At 45.2% G+C, this 22726-nt stretch overlaps 1 protein-coding gene across 1 annotated transcript in view; it reads right to left on the bottom strand.

The window, feature by feature from the left end:
• Positions 1-6862: 6862 nt before the first annotated feature.
• The window catches only part of LOC115459333 (protein fantom-like), a gene marked incomplete at its 3' end in the record, with an annotated part of 79687 nt that continues 63823 nt past the window's right edge, over positions 6863-22726 (bottom strand). Inside the window, exon 11 of the mRNA XM_030189175.1 lies at positions 6863-6960. Within this exon, the coding sequence (XP_030045035.1) occupies positions 6863-6960 (98 nt within the window). The remainder of the gene's footprint in view (positions 6961-22726) is intronic.

Below are 22726 nucleotides of genomic sequence, written 5' to 3'. Positions count from 1 at the left end.
GATAATTTGATGGGACAGCCGATCTCTGAAAGCCTTCAGAGCGTTCCAGATCGCTCGCAACTCCAGGAGATTGATCTGTAGACCGCGTTCCTGGAGGGACCAGCTTCCTTGGGTGTGAAGCCCATCGACATGAGCTCCCCATCCCAGGAGAGACGCATCTGTTGTCAGCACTTTTTGTGGCTGAGGAATTTGGAAAGGACATCCCAGAGTCAAATTGGACCAGATTGTCCACCAATACAGGGATTCGAGAAAACTCGTGGACAGGTGGATCACGTCTTCTAGACCCCCAGCAGCCTGAAACCACTGGGAGGCTAGGGTCCATTGAGCAGATCTCATGTGAAGACGGGCCATGGGAGTCACATGAACTGTGGAGGCCATGTGGCCCAGCAATCTCAACATCTGCCGAGCTGTGATCTGCTGGGACGCTCGCACCCGCGAGACGAGGGACAACAAGTTGTTGGCTCTCGCCTCTGGGAGATAGGCACGAGCCGTCCGAGAATCCAGCAGAGCTCCTATGAATTCGAGTTTCTGCACTGGTAGAAGATGGGACTTTGGGTAATTTATCACAAACCCCAGTAGCTCCAGGAGGCGAATAGTCATCTGCATGGACTGCAGGGCTCCTGCCTCGGATGTGTTCTTCACCAGCCAATCGTCGAGATATGGGAACACGTGCACCCCCAGCCTGCGAAGCGCCGCTGCTACCACAGCTAGGCACTTTGTGAACACCCTGGGCGCAGAGGCGAGCCCAAAGGGTAGCACACAGTACTGGAAGTGGCGTGTGCCCAACTGAAATCGCAGATACTGCCTGTGAGCTGGCAGTATCGGGATGTGTGTGTAGGCATCCTTCAAGTCCAGAGAGCATAGCCAATCGTTTTGTTGAATCATGGGGAGAAGGGTGCCCAGGGAAAGCATCCTGAACTTTTCTTTTACGAGATATTTGTTCAGGGCCCTTAGGTCTAGGATGGGACGCATCCCCCCTGTTTTCTTTTCCACAAGGAAGTACCTGGAATAGAATCCCAGCCCTTCTTGCCCGGATGGCACGGGCTCGACCGCATTGGCGCTGAGAAGGGCGGAGAGTTCCTCTGCAAGTACCTGCTTGTGCTGGAAGCTGTAACACTGAGCCGGTGGACAATTTGGAGGTTTTGAGGCCAAATTGAGGGTGTATCCTTGCCGGACTATTTGCAGAACCCACTGATCGGAGGTTATGAGAGGCCACCTTTGGTGAAAAGCTTTCAACCTCCCTCCGACTGGCAGGTCGCCCGGCACTGACACTTGGATGTCGGCTATGCTCTGCTGGAGCCAGTCAAAAGCTCGCCCCTTGCTTTTGCTGGGGAGCCGCGGGGCCTTGCTGAGGTGCACGCTGCTGACGAGAGCGAGCGCGCTGGGGCTTAGCCTGGGCCGCAGGCTGTCGGGAAGGAGGATTGTACCTACGCTTACCAGAAGTATAGGGAACAGTCTTCCTTCCCCCGAAAAATCGTCTACCTGTAGAGGTAGAAGCTGAAGGCTGCCGGCGGGAGAACTTGTCGAATGCGGTGTCCCGCTGGTGGAGAGACTCTACCACCTGTTCGATTTTCTCCAAAAATGTTGTCCGCACGGCAAGGCGAGTCCGCAATCCGCTGCTGGAGTCTATTCTCCAGGTCGGCGGCACGCAGCCATGAGAGCCTGCGCATCACCACACCTTGAGCAGCGGCCCTGGACGCAACATCAAAAGTGTCATAAACTCCTCTGGCCAGGAATTTTCTGCACGCCTTCAGCTGCCTGACCACCTCCTGAAAAGGCTTGGCTTGCTCAGGGGGAAGGGCATCAACCAAGCCCGCCAACTGTCGCACATTATTCCGCATGTGTATGCTCGTGTAGAGCTGTAAGACTGAATTTTGGGCCACGAGCATAGAGGAATGGTAGGCCTTCCTCCCAAAGGAGTCTAAGGTTCTAGAGTCTTTGCCCGGGGGGCGCCGAAGCATGCTCTCTAGAACTCTTAGCCTTCTTTAGGGCCAGATCCACAACTCCAGAGTCGTGAGGCAACTGGGTGCGCATCAGCTCTGGTCCCCATGGATCCGGTACTGGGACTCGATCTTCTTGGGGATGTGGGGATACTTAGTGGCTTGGTCCAGTTCGCAAGCAATGTCTTTTTCAGGACATGGTGCAAGGGAACAGTGGACGCTTCCTTAGGTGGAGAAGGATAGTCCAGGAGCTCAAACATTTCAGCCCTGGGCTCGTCCTTCACAACCACCGGGAAGGGGATGGCCGTAGACATCTCCCGGACAAAGGAAGCAAAAGACAGACTCTCGGGAGGAGAAAGCTGTCTTTCAGGAGAGGGAGTGGGATCAGAAGGAAGACCCTCAGACTCCTCGTCAGAGAAATATCTGGGATCTCCTTCTTCTTCCCACGAGGCCTCACCCTCGTGTCAGACACAAGTTCACGGACCTGCGTCTGCAACCGCGCCCGGGCTCGACTCCGTGGAGCCACGTCCACGATGGGGGCGTCGAGAGGTAGACTCCCTCGCCCGCATCGGCGAAGCTCCCTCCGCCGACGTAGTCGGGGAGCCCTCCTGGGAGGTGGCCGCAGTCGGCACCGCACGCGGTACCGACGTCGGGGACCTCACCCCGGGCGATGGGCCAGCCGGCGCCACGCTCGACGGTACCGGAGGCGCAAGCACCGCCGGTACCGGAGGGGTTAGGCGCAACAGCTCTCCCAGAATCTCTGGGAGAACGGCCCGGAGGGCTCTCGTTCAGAGCGGCTGCAGAGAAAGGCAGGAGGTCGATGCAGGCGTCGACGTCAGAACCTTTTCCGGGCGTGGAGGCTGTTCCGGGCTGTCCAGAGTGGAGCGCATCGACACCTCCTGAACAGAGGGGTGAGCGGTCCTCTCGGTGCCGATGCCTGCTGGGTGCCGACTCCCTCGGCGACCCAGAGCTCTCGGTGCCGACGCGGGGAGGGGACCGGTGTCGATGCTATCTTCGACTTCTTCCGAAGCATGTCACCGGAGCTCCCCGCACCGACGAGGAGGACGTAGAATCCATCCGTCGCTTCCTCGGGGCCGAGAGCGAAGGGGGTCGATCTCGGGGGGGCTGTGTACCGCAGGAGCCCTCAGGGTAGGAGGAGACCCACCCGAGGGCTCACCGCCACCAGCAGGGGAATGGACGCCCTCACCTGCACTCCACTCGATGCACCCACCGTCCGACGACATCAGGAGACGAGGTCCCGGTACCCACCGACGTCGATGCAGCTATCCGATGTCTCGGCGGCCGATGCAGAGGGCCGATGCCTCGATGCACTGGCAGCCAAGGAAGAAGGTCTGGACCGCTGATGACGTCGATGCAACACGATGACCCCGGGGTGCCGATGCCGACGAAGAGCCCGAGAACAAAACGTTCCACTGGGCTAATCTCGCTACTTGAGTCCGCCTTTGTAAGAGGGAACACAGACTACAGTTCTGGGACGGTGCTCGGCCCCCAGACACTGAAGACACGAAGAGTGCCTATCAGTGAGCGAGATTACCCGGGCGCACTGGTGCACTTCTTGAAGCCGCTGGAAGGCTTCGATGTCATGGGCGGAAAAATCACGCCGGCGAAGTCAAAATCCGAAATGACGAATTTGGAGCACCAAAAACTTTAAGGGAGAAAAATCTCGACCGAGGCCGAAAAAGAGGCCTACCCCCGACAACGAAAGAAAACTTACCGGGGCAAAACTGGAATACGGGAAGGGGCAAACGAACCCAAGGGGGTTTCCGGAGCACTTTCCGAACGAAAATGAACTTTTCCGAAGAAAAACACGTCGATTTAGATAACGGACGCGCGAGGTCGCTCTCGGGGCTCGACACGACAAAACACAGCCGTATCGAGTGCGGACGAAAGAAGACTGGCCGGCTCGAGCCGGTTTCGGGCGGGAAGACGGCCGCGCATGCGCGGTGCGCGCGGGCGCGCGAAAGCTAGCAAAGGACTTTGCTAGGAAGATTCCGATTGGAGGGGCTGCCGAGGACGTCACCCATCAGTGAGAACAAGCAGCCTGCTTGTCCTCGGAGAAACTCATTCTTCCTCTCTATGATTCCATAACGCGTCTTTCACACTAGAACCTTACTCTTCCATAACACCACTCTGTATTTGTTCTTACCGGAATTGGTGAATGCCCTTACAGTACTATGTAAGCCACATGAGCCTGCATATAGGTGGGAAATGTGGGATACAAATGTAACAATAAATAAAATAAATAGTCTGCAAATACCTCTCAGTTCAATGTGGATCACAGTAATAAGAAAACTAGGACATTCTAGGAAAACAATAAGTACACATAAAAAATAAAGAATAAAAAACAGTATAATCATATTACCGCTTACAAAATACAAATTTAGAAAACAAGAAAGTTTTTATAACTGTTTCTGAAAAGACAAATAACTCCTCTGTATCCTTATTGCGAATGGAAGAGCATTCCAAAGCCAAGCCCCCTGATAAGCAAAGGAAGACAAATGCCCATGGGATTTCACCTGAACCACAGAAGGAAACTGTAAATACATTGAATTTCGAAAGTGAACCCCACTAGTATGACATAACATTTGTACAAAGATCAACGTACATACTGGATTCATATCACATAAATTTTAAAAAGCAAAGCAAAACTTTAAACTGGACTCTAACCTTTGCTGGTAATCAATAAACAGAGGGGAAACCTTATCAAATTTATGTGGTGAATAAATCAGCCTTACCGCTTTGCTTTGAAGTGTCTGCAACTTTCGTAATAAAACCTGCAAATACTCAGTATACACAACATTACAATAATCGAGGTGTGACAGAACCAAAGTCTGAACTAAAAACTGAAATGTGGGATGATCAAAAATATTTCTAACAGACCGAAGCTGCTGCAACAACAACAAAAAAGAGAGCTTCACCGCACTGTTGATCTGATGAACCATAGTCAGTTGTCCATCCCACTGCACTCACAACACTCTGGTAACCCCCTCCCAAGCAATTTGGGTGGCACCTGGTGTCATAGAGGGAACATCAAAAACCTTTTCAGAGTGACCAATCCATAGGAATCGAGTTTTTTCCTTATTTAATATCAACCTATGGGAAGACACCCAACTATTCACCATCTCCAAACAATCCCTAATCTCTCACATGGCTGCCTATCATAGAAAATAGGGTACAATACTGTGATATCATCTGCATACAGGAAAAGTGTAATATTGAAAGAATCTAATTTAGCACCTAATGACCTTATCATAAGATTAAATAGGATAAGGGAAAATGGGGATCCCAGAGGAACAACATAATTAACCGTCCATATGTCCGAAAGGACACCCTGCATCTTCTTTCGATAAGATCGTTTTGTCAAAAAAAAGAACACTAAACAACTGTAAGACCTTACCTGTCAAGCCCAACTCATTCAGAATGGATAACAGGCTCTCATGATCCACCAGATCAAATGAACTCAATAGATCAAACTGAATGAGTACTACCTGTTGGACTGGTTTAAGAGTGACTTACTATAAAGCAAATAACGGTCCTACCATAGTCTCTGTGATAAACCTTTTCCTGGAATCCAATAAACTCCATATCTGAAGAATGATTTTGGGTGAAGATAATATGACAAAAATAATTTTTAAAAATATTCTTTATTAGAAGTTGTTATTAGTTCTTATAAACTCACCAAGAAGAGCATTTTCAATATGAAGTCTAAGTCCAACTAATCTGAATTGGAAAGAAGGTCATTTTCAAAAAAGAAAAATGTTTATCTTTTGTTTTCAAAAATACTGTTTTCAATGAGCTTTTGTGATTTGGACATTTTGTTTTTTGGTCCATTTTCAAACAAAAACGTCCAAGTGCAAAACACACAAATCAAGACATTAGGATATGGGAGGATCCAGCATTTTTAGTAGACTGGTCCCCCAGACATCCCAGGAAAGCAATAGGGCACCCTAGGGGGCACTGCAGTGGACTTCATAAAATGCACCCAGGTACATATCTCACCGTTGCGCCCTTATCTTGCCTAAGCCCCCCCAAAACCCACCCAAAACCCACTATTCACAACTGTACACCACTACCATAGCCCTTATGGGTGAAGGGGGCACCTATATGTGGGTACAGTGGGTTTCTGGTGAGTTTTGGAGGGCTCACAGTTTCTTCCAAAAAGTAAAACCGGTATGGAGAGGTATGAGTCTGGGTCCACCTGTCTGCAGTGCACTGCATCCAGCACTAGACTATTCCAGGGACTGCATGCTGTTCTAATGGACCTGAGTATAACATCTGAGGTTGGCATGGAGGCTGGCAAGTAATGTTTTTAATCACATTTTTTGTGGTGGGGGGGTGGGAGGGGTTTAGTGACCACTGGGGAGTAAGGGGAAGTCAACCCTGATTCCCTCCAGTGGTCATCTGGTCATTTAGGGCATTTTGTGCCTTATTTGTTATAAAAACAGGTCTAGCTCAAAACGTCTTAGTGTTAGTCTTGGACGGTTTTGTTCTGTTCCATTATGGCTGAAAAACATCCAAGTGCTAGGAACGCCCAAATCCCATCCTTAACACGCCCCTGACATGCCCCCTTGAGATTTGAACGCGCTTCTGACGGACTTCATAGAAAAACATCTAAAAATTGGTTTTAAAAATACCAATTTGGATGTTTTTGTGAGAAAAACGTTCAAATGCAGATTTATGCTACTTTTTGGATGCTTTTCTCTTTTGAAAATGAGCCCACAAGTCAGTTAAAAAATGTATGAACTGATGATTATGTATGAGAATAATTATTTGGTTGAATAAATTCTGCTTCAGTTATAATAGTAATTTAAAAAATGTTTTCTGAAGATCTGGATGGTATAGTGGGATTGAGGAGTATTATATAACAAGCATATAACATTAATAATTTTTAAAAAACAGACCTGTTTGATATCTTTGGCTATTGGGCTGGGAACTATCGCATCATCACTGTCTGATACTGTTGTTTCATTGGCACCACTCATCTGGATCTCCTCTTCATCTGTTAGAAGGCAACAAATACAATTAGAGTTTATTTAAAAGAATTTACATTTATAATCCTTTATAGGTCTGAGAAGAAAGATCAAGTTCAACTTTCCATATAAATAATATGGCAAAAATATTTTTGAATAGAACTTGTTTCTGCTGCTTTTTATATTATGTATTGCTGCTTCTACATCAATAGTCAGATGTAAGTTGATGAAATGATGTGTTCTAGAATGTCTCAATTTAAATAAGTATGTAACAACTTAAATCTGCATAAATTTGTTTTGCACTGCTTGAAATTTGTAAATTTTAGAAAATATATTATAGAAACACACTGATTCAAAAGGTGAACTGCTAGCAAAAAAACATTTTATATAATTTAGGGCTTCTTTTACAAAGCCGTGCTAACGATTCCTGCATAGCAAATGACAGGAAGCCCATTCAATTCTTATGGGCTTCTACTCATATGCTGTGCGGCTTTGTAAAAGCCCTTAGTTAATAGATACATTCTAGAAAAATACCTTTTTTCATCTATTTTTATTTCATTTCTAAAAATGGTGGTTAGTAAGTTCTTTCGACCTGCTAATCCTCATCACTGTGAATCTAAGTACGTGGATTGTTGAGGCAAAGTCCTTTAATAGAAACCCATGCAAACATGAAACATATAAGTGAAGCATAAGTATAGCATGAAGAATACAGAAACTAGTTCAGGGAAGGATATTCTTCTGAACAGATGACATTTCTATATTAGATGGTATATGTCTTATTCTCAACGTCTAGATGCATCATATACAAACCAGTTCATTTTCGAAAGTGATCGCCGGCCATCTTCCGACACAAATCGGGAGATGGCTGGCGATCTCGCAAAAGCGGCCATATCGGTATAATCGAAAGCCGCTATTTTGACACCATCGCCGCTTTCCCATCGCAGAGCCGGCGAAAGTTCAAGGGGGCGTGTTGGCAGTGACGCGAAGGCGGGACATGGGCGAGGTTCCGAAATGGCTGGCTTTAGCCCATAATGGAAAAAAAAAAAAAAACGGCGATGAAGAGCATTTGGCCGCTTTTACTTGGTCCCTTATTTTTCAGGTCCAAGCTTCAAAAAGGTGGCCGAACTGACCACATGACCACTGGAAGGAATCGGGGATGTCCTCCCCCAGTGGTCAACAACCCCCTCCCAGCATAAAAAACAGGTTACAAATACTTTTTTGCCAGCCTCTATGCCAGCCTCAAATGCCGTACCCACCTCCATGACAGCAGAATGTGTTCTGTCCTCCGACAGCCTTTGCCTGCTTGTGATGTGGCTCTGGGGTGAGTGTGGCACCTTTTCTGTTATTTGCACTGCAGAGCCACATCAGCAATGCATTGTGGTGGGTATAGGTATTGATAGTTAGTAGGCTCTGCTTTTCCCCCTGCTTACTGGGTCAGAGTGTGCCCCGTTTTGATTCCTGTTGTAGTCCATGCGGTAGTGGCCATTTTTGTAAGACAGTTTTAGATCCCTTTCCTGTGTTACCCACGTCAGAGAACGTAGTTCTTACCTTGAATGTTGCTGAAAGAGGGCATTGTACACCATTGTGCCAGCTCTGACCTACTGCTAATCTTAGTACCAGGGGACTCTTTGCCAGTGGGGCACAACCTCTGATCTGCAGTTAACTGTGAGTAAATGTGGTTATTTCAAGAAAGGACTTTTTCCAGAGAGATTAGTCTTCAGGTGTGAACTGCTGTGCCAAAGTTATACAGCAGCAATAAGTCCTAGAGGCTGTATGCAGGTCCCTGGAGCAGTTTTAGTGGGTGCAGTACATTTGTGGGTAGTGGGTTTTTTTTTTTTGGGGGGGGGGGGGGGGGGGCTCAGCTCCCAAAGTAAGGGAGCTATGCATGTGGGAGCTTTTCTGAAGTCCACCGCAGTGACCCCCAGGGAGCCCGGTTGGTGTCCTGGCATGTCAGGGGGGCCAGTGCACTAAAAATGCTGGCTCCTTCCATGGCCAAATGCCTTGAATTCAAGGCATTTGGCTGGCCGGAACCGTATTATTGAAACAAAAGATGGCCGGCCATCTTTTTTGAAAATATTGGTCTGGCCAGCTGTTTGCGGCGTCGCCAAAATACATCGCCGGCCATGTATTTCGCTGGCGCCGTTCAATTATTCCCCTCAAAGTTACTTAGCTGTAACTAGTGTTCTCCACAAATAGCACGATTAAGTAATTCACATAAATGGGTGATATCAGCAGCACCACCTGGATATGGAACATGCAATCTTACAACTAGCTGTGCATATGCAATCTTATAACAAGTTACATTAAACACAAAGGAGGAAAATACAATTATTGCGTAGCTGGCTTATTCTCTTCACATGTCATATCCCCCTCCCCCAGTCATATAAAGAACACAATATAAAGATAATTTTGTGCTTCAGTGGGAAGTAGGAAGGTATGTGTGTGACGAAAAAGTGGATTTCTAAGCCTATGACCTGTATTATTTTACTAATGACATGTATTCCTCCTAATTGGTCAGCAGATGGTGATTGTCTTTTTTTGTTAAAACTGTAACAGAACTGACAGTTTTATTTTTCCTACCAAAAAGCTGTCAGTTGAAGCAGTGAGGTGATATGTTTTAGTTTCAGATAAGGGAGTAGAAAGAGAAGGTTTTCTTTTCCTGAGACCCTCTGAACAGTTAGATTTCATAATCTGTGAGCAGCTGTATCTTGTTTCTGAACTTTCCAGGCACTATCCAAGTAATGATAAAATGTTTAGATAGTTTTATAATTGATTCTTATTCCGTTACCTGTTATTTGCTTGTTATGTTCCATTAGTTTTTATAGTTCACTGTTCAATATTTTTATGAAAATAAACATAATTGTTTATTGGCTCTGCTTGTCCTTGTCTGACTAAGAATCCTGGTGGTTTGTGTTTTGGTCTTTGGGTGCTTTCTGGGTGCTGTGGGACCCCTAAGAGTGTGACCTCAGTAACCTGGAAATCACCAGGGAGTAACCTGAGAGTGGGAGACTCACCCAGAGGCGAGTGAGACCCAGTTGATGGGGTGGAGGGTGCTAGTGTAGAGCACAAATGGCAGATGCAGGCGGACCTGAGCTGTGCTGGGGACAGACCCTCCAATTGGCCACAGGGTTAGCCCCAGGCGGGTGGCTAGGCATTTTGTCACAATGTGTAACTGACTTACCCTGCTGTCCACAAACAGCAGTTACTGGTAAGCAAAGTGAAGTGGTTTACCTGCAACAGGGGTTTCTCCATAGGCAGCAGGATAAATTGGACATACCAGTGGGTGACATCATCTGATGGTAACTCATAGGTCCTACTCTCTGAGCATGCATGGGGGTTCCTGCACAAGTATCTGACTCCACTGTGTCCTTCAGTCTATTGAAGAACTTGTGAACAACTTCCGCAGGACTGTGGGCAGTTTTATATGTCTGTTTTTTCCTGCAGTCTACAGGGGACCTGTTACAGGTAAGCCATCTCATTTTCTCCATCAACAAGCAGGTTGAAATCAACCAAACCAATGAGGAATCCCAAGCTGAAGGTAATTTTTCTTGGTATAGGATATTCTTTTTGTATGGCCTGTACAGAAGGGAGTTGACTACAAACTGAAAAGCCTTTGAAGTATGGAAGGTTAAAAATACTATCCATTTAGAATATGCTAATTAGAGAATAATGTGATATAAATGTACAGACCAAAAACCAGGCTCTCTCTAAGATTTTGTCTATAGTTCCTGAACAAATGGGTCCCTTTTAGATCTGAACTCTACCTAAATTATGATTCTTATTTGAGGCGCTTTTCTGTTGTTGTGGAGATGGAAACTAGCCACACTCTAATAGTGAACTATGCAGTATATCAGTCAATTGGAAAAGGTGCATGTGTATAATGTTGCATCCTTCTACTTGGGTGAAACCTACGAAAAACTGAGTGGATTGATGGTGTGGCTTTGTTCTTTCCAGAAAAAGTAGGCAAGGGCCATTTACAGTCCAGTGTATAATTTCTTCTCCCTTGGATATGTGATGCTTTGGGAAGAAGGAAGAACAACAAAGCGAATGGAACACAGAAACTACCTTTGGCAGAAGCTTGGGATATATTCAGAGAAACATTCTTTTCTGAAAGAACTGTAGATGTGAAGGTTACAAAAACTGCGCCTATAGCTTGCTTATTCTTAACAGTCATTATATCTGTGCACGGAGTAAGACTGCCCATGTAAGGATCTTTAGACTCAAAACGTTGAAAGGTGAGAGGTATGTTCATATCCCAGAAAACCAGGGGTCACCTAACTGGAGACTGTATATGACAAAGGTCCTTCATAAGTTTTGATATCAGACGATGCAGCGCTATTGTGTGAAACTCCAATTATGTATGATGAGCCACCATATTGCTGAGGTGTACAAGCAGTGGTGTGCTGGAGCCGGCTCGCACCGGCTCGCAAGAGCCAGTTGTTAAACTTTGTTCCGACTTGCGAGCCGGCTCTCCTTCCTTCCTCTTCCCTCCCTCCCTCCGGATCCGGTCCTTCACCTGGCTGAGTCACCCTTGTCCAGAATTCTTCGGGGCAGCCAATCTTGCCTGCCTGCTGCCGGTGCTGACCCTCCCCCGCTGCCGGATCGCTCTTTAAAAATGGCCGCCGAGATTTCCAGGGGCGGCCTCGCGAGACTTCTGCTGAAGTCTTGGAGGCCGCCCTTGTAAGTCTCGGTGGCCATTTTGAAAAGCGATCCGGCAGCGGGGGAGAGTCAGTGCCGGCAGGCAAGACTGCCTGCCCCGAAGAATTCGCTGAACAACTCGGTGAGGGGGTGGCAGGGGAGAGAAGGGAGTCACTGGACATGGGTGGCTGGAGGAGGAGGAGGAGGGGGGCAAGGGAGAGAAGGGAGTCGCTGGGCATGAGTGGCTGGAGGGGAGGGCAGGGGAGAGGAGGGTGTATGGAGGGGAGGGGAGAGAGAAGAAATGCTGGACATGGATGGAGGGGAGGGAAGAGTGAGGAAGTAAATGAGATGAGGGAAAAGGAAGAGAGGAGAAAAACTGCACATGGATGAAGAAAATAGGCAGAAGCTGGATCCTCTGGACAGTCAAGTCTGCAGAGGACCAGAAATGAAGAAGAAAGGAGGAAAGGAAAGAAATAAATGGAAAGGAAGCCCTGGAAACGGAGTTAAGAGGACAGATAGCAGCAGAATCGGATACTGGGCCAGCATGATCAGAAAAACAGTCATCAGACAACAAAGGGAGAAATAAAAATCATTTTATTTTCATTATAGTGTTTGGAATATGTTCACTTTGAGAATCAGGTGCTCAACATTAAAAGTTTATATTTATTTACTTATTTATGGCATTTTATCGCACATTAAACATGAATTAGATTGGAACCTGTGATCATTTAATTTTTTTTTCCTGGAGTAATGCATTGCCACCCCAGGCTCTCTCCCCGACTATAGCCAGCTCTGCAATTTGGGGGAGGGGCAGAGGGGGACCGGGGAGAGAGCCTGTTGTTAAACATTTACCAGCACACCACTGTGTACAAGCACCAAAGAAGTGTTCAGGCCAAAAAAGGATGAGTGAAATAAATAGTGTAATAGGGCCCTGGGAATACATAGTCCCATTTTACATAAGTTGTAGAAATAGTAATTAAGACATGCAGGTCCGTGAAACTCATTTCACCAGTATTTTAGAACAGAATCTGTAGATGTAGAGCCTGTTCTGAAATACAGGAGAACTGGGCATTTATTAAGGAGCATGCAGACAAGGAAACCAAACTTGATAAAGCCATGATAAAACTACAACAAGGGTTCTGAGCCCAGTACTTGGGACACATCCAGTCTGTCAGGTTTTCAAATGCCCACAATGAATATGCCTGAGACAGATTGAACAGAATGGAGGTAGTACATGTAAATTTATCTCCTACATATTCATGTAGATGGCACAAGGAGTAAGCTGAGAACCCTTAAGCTATAAAGAGCACCATGGTCTTGTCCTGTCTCACTTTGTAGATGATCATGGGTACCAGCTAAATTAAGAGAAAGGTGTAAAGAAGACTAATATTCTACTCCAGCCATTCCCAACCCAGTCCTCAGGGTACACCTATCCCATTGGATTTTTAGTGAATATTCATGAGTTAAATTTGCATGCAATTGAGGCAGTGCATGCAAATCTATCTCATATGTATTGGTTATGGATGGACCCCTTTCAGTTTCTCAAAGTTGATTAGGAATCCCAAAGAGTGAAGCATGTTTACCACCTTCTTCATGGCTGATTCTGTGCTTCAGGGTAACAAATGCTTTATATTATCAGGCATCCAGATAATGGAAGAAGAAAAGACCTTGCTTTCTGAGACAGGTAGAAGTTATTGTCAGGCATTTTGTGAGTATTCTCAAATCTTCAAGGGAAAGACCTTGTATTGAAAATGGGTCCCATGTTGATTTCAACTATGCCCCTAAATTGTGTTCCTGGAAAAACTACAGAAGTAGGGGTCAATATTCAAAAGGATTTAACCAGGCAGGTTCTGATGGCACACTGTTATCTACTATAATAAAAAGCACCTCCAACGTTCTGAAGCTGACTCCCTGGCAGTGAAGGGTCTGTGCAGCCTGTAACGCTGTATCCATCTCCTGTCCTGACGTTAGCATGCTTCCTGGTTTGTCACAAGCAGCACTGACCAACCACACGATAGCAGCACGAGGCACATCAATGGACTCAAAGAATAGCGCAACCTGCCTGCCCGGACACAGATTCACACACAGAACTTCACCGAAGCAGAAAGACAACCTGCCTCAACACTGCCGGTACCGCCGGGTAAACCCCCTCAGAGACACACGCGGCACCCCCCAGGAGCGGTAAAAGGCATGAAGGCTCGGCCCCTCTCTCTCCCTCTGAGCTCTGGTCCTGCCCTTGTGGAAACAGGAAATGCGGGCGGGACCACAGCTCAGAGAGAGAAAAGGGCCGAGCCTGCATGCCTTTTACCGCTGCTGCCGGCCGCTGTAACCCCGACAAGGTAAGTCAAGAGTTTTAAAATTCGTAGGGAGGGAGCCTGGAACTGGAAGGGAGGGAGGGAGGGACAACGACCGTGGAACTGGGAGGGAAGGGGGAACCTGGAACTGTGAGGGAGGGAGGGGGGACCCTGGAACAGGGTGGGAGGGACCCTGAAACTCAGAGAGGGACCCTGAAACTTAAAGGGAGGGAGGGGACGATGCTGGAACTTGGAGGGAGGCAGGGGTCGACCCTGGAACTCGGAGGGAGGGGACAACCCTAGAACTCTGAGGGAGGGAGGGGATGACTTTGGAACTCTGAGGGAGGGAGGGAGGGGGGCTGCCGTAACCCCGACGAGGTAAGTCAAGATGAGTTTTAAAATTTGTAGGAAAAGAGCCTGGAACTGGAAGGGAGAGAGGGAGGAAGAGAGGGACGATGACCGTGGAAGTGGGAGGGAGGGGGGACCGTGGAAGTGGAAGGGAGGGAGGGACCCTGGAACTCGGAGGGAGGGTGGGGCAACCCTGGAACTCGGAGGGAGGGGGACAATGACCCTGGAACTCGGAGGGAGGGAGGGGGACGACCCTGGAGCTGGGAGGGAGGGGGAGACCCTTGGCACACACTCTCATTCTCACACACACACTATCTCTCTCACAGACACACTCGCACCCAGTCTCATTCTCTCTCTCTCTCTCACACACACACTCGTACATTCACTCTCTCTCTCACACAGTCACTCACACACACAGTCTCTCAAACATACACACTCCGAGGAAAACCTTGCTAGCGCCCGTTTCACTTGTGTCAGAAACGGGCCTTTCTTACTAGTTGTATTATAAATATGAAAGGGCAGCTGAATACAAATTACATGATTTACAATTTGTGGAAAAGGTCTGGCAACCCATTGAATACTTCCTGAGGGCACTTCCCCCTACATTATCATGCTGTTGAGCTCTCATACATCCTGTCAAGTCTTTGCTTATGTTCTGGGCCTTCAAATCTTTTCCATCATGCTTCTGACCTAAGCTCCGCCATCTATTTATGAGTAATGGCTCCCTTATTTTTCTTTTTACTTCCTCACAAGTCTTTTAAAGTATCAGGTACTATGATAACATAGGGAAACCAATACTCCGTAAGCTGACTCCCAGTTTTCTCTTTGGTTTGTTGAGTTTGTATTTGTTTGTTGTTACTGTTTCTATCCAGTTAATAAGCCCACTCACTTATAATTTTCTAAACAGATGGGGGTAATCCACTAATGAATAGTCTTCATTCAACCCAGAATCTCTATATTTTACAAACTTTTATAGACTGTGCAGAGCAGAACTATAAATCGCAAAACCTCAGTGGCAACTCATTTCTAAAGAGCCAGACACACTCTTGGCTCTCCTTGCCTCCTCACTGGGCTGTATAGACAACTCATTTAACTTACTTGACTTAATTTTACTTCATACTTTTTAAATATATGATTATATGATTTTAATATCTAAAACTTGTCTTAACTTATCATATTCAATTGAGAGACCACAAAATCACTTTATTTTCTTCTTTAAAGTTTCTACATTTACTTCTCTGCAAAGATCTAAAGGCAAATCCTATATAATAAAACACACCTCCAACGTTCTGAAGCTGGCAGCGTGGATAAAAACCTTGAGGCATTCATGTTCCTGTATCCATCTCTGGACATGATGACGTCTTGCACCTCCGGTTGCGTCAGCTACGACTGTGCCCAATCACAGCACAGCAGCGCGAGTCAACGTCACAGACAACGTATTAAAAAAAAGAAACCGCCAACGGCGCAAAAAAAACTTCACAAGAAGAAAGAAAAAGGGCATCAGAACTTGCGGCGACAACAGGTTAATCCCCACACCCACACACATGCAAAAACCACCTAACCCCCACCTGCATAACTCCCTCTCTACTACAAACACCGCTCTCCAAATCCTCCCGCCCTCTCTTCTACGACGTCAGAACACCGCACTCCACCTCCTCCCCGAGCGACTACCTTCCGAGTACCCATACAAGATCCATGCAAATACAAGATCAAGGCACCCTTCCACCAAAACCGTCATTTAAAAAAAAACAACCCAGTCTCTGCCCTTTTCTCTCTCTATCTGAGCTCTCATCACACCCTTGTTAAAACAGAACAGCAGAGAGAAAAGGGCAGAGAAAACACGTTTAGCACAAAAAAAAGTTGCACACCGTAACTCCATTCCAACACACAAGCTAACCCCCACCCACATAACTCCCTCTCTACTACAAACACCGCCCTCCATATCCTCCCTCCCTCTCTTCTACAACGTCGGAACACCGCATGCCACCTCCTCCCCGAACGACTACCTCCCGAGTCCCCATACAAGATCCAGGCACCCTCCCACCGAAACCGTCATTAAAAAAAAAAAAACCCAGTCTCTGCCCTTTTCTCTCTATCTGAGCTCTCATCACGCTCTTGCTAAAACAGAACAGCAGACAGAAAAGGGCAGAGAAAACACGTTTACCACCAAAAATGCAGCACACCGTAACTCCATTCCACCACACACGCTAACCCCCAATAAAAAAACAAAACCACACAGACAGAAAAGGGCAGAATCAGCACACTTAGCACCACCAATGCTGCACACTGTAATTCCACTCCACCACACACAATAACCCACACTGAAAAAACACCCTCAAAGTCACACACCACTTCATCCAACTTTGCAAGCAAGGGACATTCACCGATTTACCGACCCCCCGCCAAAAAAAACACAATACGGGCAAAACCCAATCCCCCCACCTCTCAAAAAAACAAAACGACCCTCCAAGCCCCCTTCATACAACCTATCAATTCAACAAAAAACAAACAAAAAAAAACTGACATTGTGAGATACAAACAAAATATCAAACAACCACACTGACACATCCACCAACAAACACCCAGTGTGTACAAAACTCTCAGCTACACACACTCACACTATCACACAAACAATGTCTTACACTCTCTCACACACAGACACACAAGCACCGCACCCCTCAACAACAAAACAAAACAAAAAAACACTCAAACAAACACACACACACACTTACTCTCACCCTAAATATATAACCACCCTTCTCCCCCTCTTACACCAAAACCCTCTCAGCTAAACAACCCACCCACCCTTTCCATTGTGAGACACACACACAACATAACAAAAAAAACAAAACCCCAACACTCCCAGTCTACTCCACCCTCTCTCAATTTCACACACACACAAACACTCTCTGTAAAACATACACAGACACACTCTCTGTGTCACAAACACACTCTCTGTGTCACAAACACACAGAAGCAGAATCAGATATCACAACAGCAGCCCCATCCACAACATATGCCCCCAACCCCCAGGCCAACAAAAAACACAAAAGAAATGCAACTGAAAAATAAAAAACAAACAAACAAAAAACCACACATCCAGATGGCACCCCACCCACAACATTACTACAGCATACACGCCCTCGCACTCCAATTTTGACCCTAACTCTTTCACTTCCCCCAAAAAAATCTTTCAGAAACATCTCTGTATCTCTAAATAACAAACAGTACCGCCCCACACAACCCCCCCCCCCATCCAAACCCTTAATAAAAAACATACACAAAACAGATGCACAACATGAACAGATGGACTCACTCTCTCTCCCACCACACACTTGCATTTCTCCACCCCTACCCACTATTTCCCCACCCCCCAAACGACAGACTGAGACAAAAACACAAGATCACACAAACACAGAAACTCACAAACAATCTACCACTCAACACAACCCTCTCACACGTTCAGAACAGCACAAACTATCACTGTGACACACAGCCACATATTCTGTGACACACACTCACTGATGACACCTAAATCAACACCACAAAACAACCAACAGTACAACAAAACAAAAAATAACAAATGAAATGCCATATAACACAAAAAAGTCAAATATTCATTACCAACACAACACAATTATAAAATAAACCACTTTCAACACAATCATTGCAGAAATCAAATACCTTGCTAGCGCCCGTTTCATTCGTCTCAGAAACGGGCTTTTTTACTAGTTATTCCATAAAACAGTGTCTGCAACTGAAAACACTTTAGACTGAGTGAAAAACAATCTTGCCTCTTTACAAGAAGGAATCTTCATTAACAACTTATTCTCTGAGCACAAGGCTTACCCAGGGGTATAAATATTTACAAATTCTGTAAATAACTCAAAACCAACCCATAAAATACCCAGCGCGTTAATTAAAGAATACTGAATTTATCCTGGGCTATAATTAGAAGTCAATGGAGTTCCCTCAAATGCAGGATGATGTGGCCAAAATAATAGGGAACAAGAACAAAGGAACAAACAGGACCTCACAGAGATAGCAGACAATCAAAAAAGCAGTGAGGTACAAATGACAAATCCAGGTAAGTGAACAATAATTACTTTATTGTAGGGACTTGATACATCTGTGTTTTGGCAATGATGCCCTGCATCAGGAATCCATCAATCTTAACAGAAAAAAATACATAACATGTAAAAGTAGAAATACAAATATACATAAAACCAATGATAATGAATATATGTATATATGAATATATGATATATGAATATATGAGCACATCCGAGGACATGGATTACTGAGACCGAGTCAGCACGGCTTTTGTGTGGGGAAATCTTGCCTGACCAATTTACTTCAATTCTTTGAAGGAGTAAACAAACAGGTGGACAAAGGGGAGCCGGTTGAGATTGTGTATCTGGATTTTCAAAAGGCGTTTGACAAGGTACCTCATGAAAGGCTACAGAGGAAATTGGAGGGTCATGGGATAGGAGGAAATGTCCTATTGTGGATTAAAAACTGGTTGAAGGATAGGAAACAGAGAGTGGGGTTAAATGGGCAGTATTCACAATGGAGAAGGGTAGTTAGTGGGGTTCCTCAGGGGTCTGTGCTAGGACCGCTGCTTTTTAATATATTTATAAATGATTTAGAAATGGGAGTAACTAGCGAGGTAATTAAATTTGCTGATGACACAAAGTTATTCAAAGTCGTTAACTCGCGACAGGATTGTGAAAAATTACAAGAGGACCGGACCTTACGAGACTGGGAGACTGGGCGGCTAAATGGCAGATGACGTTTAATGTGAGCAAGTGCAAGGTGATGCATGTGGGGAAAAAGAACCCGAATTATAGCTACGTCATGCAAGGTTCCACGTTAGGAGTTACGGACCAAGAGAGGGATCTGGGTGTCGTCGTCGATAACACACTGAAACCTTCTGCTCAGTGTGCTGCTGCGGCTAGGAAAGCGAATAGAATGTTGGGTATTATTAGGAAAGGTATGGAAAACAGGTGTGAGGATGTTATAATGCCGTTGTATCGCTCCATGGTGCGACCACACCTTGAGTATTGTGTTCAATTCTGGTCGCCGCATCTCAAGAAAGATATAGTAGAATTGGAAAAGGTGCAGCGAAGGGCGACTAAAATGATAGCGGGGATGGGACGACTTCCCTATGAAGAAAGACTAAGGAGGCTAGGGCTATTCAGCATGGAGAAGAGACGGCTGAGGGGAGACATGATAGAGGTATATAAAATAATGAGTGGAGTGGAACAGGTGGATGTGAAGCGTCTGTTCACGCTTTCCAAAAATACTAGGACTAGGGGGCATGCGATTAAACTACAGTGTAGTAAATTTAAAACAAATCGGAGAAAAGTTTTCTTCACCCAACGTGTAATTAAACTCTGGAAATCATTGCCGGAAAATGTGGTGAAGGCGGTTAGCTTAGCAGAGTTTAAAAAGGGGTTGGACAGTTTCCTAAAGGACAAGTCCATAAACCGCTACTAAACGGACTTGGAAAAATCCAAAATCCCAGGAATAACATGTATAGAATGTTTGTACGTTTGGGAAGCTTGCCAGGTGCCCTTGGCCTGGATTGGCCGCTGTCGTGGACAAGATGCTGGGCTCGATGGACCCTTGGTCTTTTCCCAGTATGGCATTACTTATGTACTTATGTTAAAATTCTTCATATATTGATAGATGGATGGTGTACTAAGACAATTTTGTTGGAATGACCTAAAATACCAATGTCAATGGATGAAATATATGCAGTATTATATGGTTATGGCATCCATGCAAACCTTATGAATAAGAGGTCAACATTACATGGATATTTTAAGAGTGTGTGCCGGTGATGGATGTGGATAAAAACAAAATTGAGACCATGCAACGTTAGAATACTGAGTCTTGGCTGTAATCGACCTAAAGGTGCTATCTGCTAATATAATAATAGTTATATTTGTTGTAAATCTGCCTAATATAGTTATAATCAAGCATGATAAATAAATTGGTTAATTTGATATCATGTGACCACACTTTGCAGTGAACTGTGTGCAAGCAGGTCATGTGGAAGAAATATAATATTGACCAAGCACATACCTTTGGACCGTGGAAGAATACTGGGATACAAGAAATTATCTTGTCATACCAGAAGAGATATAGGACCAAATAGCACAAAGCACTGTAACATACATGAGCGTATAAAGACCACTATAGAAAAACATTACTACAAGAACAAAAGTGGGCCATAAGTGGTTATGTCTACCTTTGTAAATAAAAACTGGTTTGGCTGATGGATTAAAAACCATACCACATGGAAAAATGAATAATGGGTATATTAAAATAGTCACTATCTTAAAAAATGTTTATCAAAAGACATTTATAAAAAATGACTGCTAATTCTTAAAAAAAAATGCTGGTATATGATTTTTAAGCATTTTAAAAAAAGAATTAGGGTCATTTTTTATAAACATTTTTTGACCCATTAATCATTTTCACATATGGTATGGGGCTTTGCAACTAGGGCTGTGGGAGAAGCTGAGTTCTGCACAGGGTCTTTGGAGAGAAAAGAGACAACCAGTGGAACTAGGGTCTGCCTTTGTTCAATCCCTTAGAGGTACACATACATTGCTTCTTCTTGCTGTAATACCTGCTAGCATTTTTAGTGCATTACCAGTAATAATTTTACAGAGGCGTGACCAAGAAGCTTTGATTCCTGAGGCAGGCATTTCTTGCTGAAATCTGGCTCTGTGTCCAGACCTGGTTTAACTTGATGTTCAAATAAAGGTTGACTTCTGTGTTTACTTTTGGAGTCTCCTCTTGGTTTTGTTTTGGAAAGCTGTTTGATGTCCTTACTTTGGTACAAGTCCTACTAGATTTGTTTTTCTCCCTCCAGATATCAACCAAATCCCACTTGCAGGATAAGGACGGCAAATATTTGCTATCCAGAGTATCCTCCCCGCTCTTCTTTGGAATCCAGGAGACCCAAGGTACAGTTACAGCCCCCTTCTATCATAGCTCTAAGCCATGCTACCTTTGACCCAAACAATGTGACCCTCATCATGTTTCTCAGTGTCATAAAGTCTTTGGATCAGAAATTTTTCTGAAAACGTTTTTTTTTTTGTTACATTTGTACCCCGTGCTTTCCCACTCATGGCAGGCTCAATGCGGCTTACATATTGTATACAGGTACTTATTTGTACCCGTGGCAATGGAGGGTTTAGTGACTTGCTCAGAGTCACAAGGAGCTGCCTGTGCCTGAAGTGGGAATCAAACTCAGTTCCTCAGTTCCCCAGGACCAAAGTCCACCACCCTAACCACTAGGCCACTCCTCCACTGAAGAAAGGTTTTATTTATTTTACTGCACTTGATATACCGCTAGGGCCTGCATGTAGATATCTAAGTGGTTTACAAAATAAAAATGGTCAGCAGTTAAGCATACATAATTAGAGGGGTGAGAAAAGAGTAATACATAGATTATGCAGTCTTGATGCACTTCCACATTGTGTATTCTGCCCTCCACTTGTTCTATCTTCTTGTAAAGCCTCAAGCTTGGTTTCAAGTTTGCTCATCACCACATTCACTATTTCCGATTTAGCATTTTGCAGAACTCTCAATACGAAGCTCAGAATGTCATTTGCTACTTCTGGCAGGGGTAAAGAGGAGTCCTCCCCGCACTTCCTAACTGGCTGTCACTCCAGGGCCCTGCTTCACGGCCTTATTGGAATATATCTCCTCTATCAATGGGTTGTCTCTTCCTTTCAACACCCGAGGCGTTTTTAAGATCACTGAGCTACAACTAGTTATTTTTCTGACTTCCTCCCCTCTTTTTGCCTATCTAGCAGCACTTACAGTGAGGGTTTGGTGCGAAAGGCATGGAGAGTTCTCACTTGTGTCCTTTCAGTATGATGGCTCCACCAGAAGTGAGTGGATTTGGTGTTTGTAGCAGCTTGCAATAGGAAATAAGATTTGGGAGGATAAGCATCAGGAAAAGAAAATGTAATGGTGCCTGAGGAAACAAAGGTGGAGCAACTTTAAAAAAAAGCGCTCATAAGTGTATTACCTTCGAAAGCTCATCAAAAAATGTACTTAGTCCAATAAAAAAGGTATCATCTTATACTCTTTTCTTTGACTTGTTATATCTCTATTTATTTTTTTTTCAGATAACCCACAGTGGATAAAGACTAAAGAAGCACTGATTCAGGCAACTGCTATTCAAACTGTCTTCTGAGCAGCAATTAAATTAGGGCACTCAAAGGAAAGGTGCAAGATACAAGAAAAAAAACTTAACCCCTTAAGAAGAGGGTTGGCTGGGGGCGGGGGAAAGGACTTGGATTTCATAAAAACATGTCATACTGGGTCAGAATGATTGCCCATCTAGCTCAGCATCCTGCTTCAAACAATAGTGAATCTAGGTCACAAGTACCTATCAGAATCCCAAACAGCAGCAAAATTCCATGTTACCAATCCCAAGGCAAGCAGTGCCTTCCCCCTTGTCTATCTCATAAGTACATAAGTATTGCCA

The sequence above is a fragment of the Microcaecilia unicolor genome, unplaced genomic scaffold (genome assembly GCF_901765095.1).
Source record: "Microcaecilia unicolor unplaced genomic scaffold, aMicUni1.1, whole genome shotgun sequence".
NCBI classification, from domain to species: Eukaryota; Metazoa; Chordata; class Amphibia; order Gymnophiona; family Siphonopidae; genus Microcaecilia; species Microcaecilia unicolor.
The sequence above is the reverse complement of the archived record's forward strand: the minus strand, read 5'-3'. Positions and strand labels throughout refer to the sequence as shown.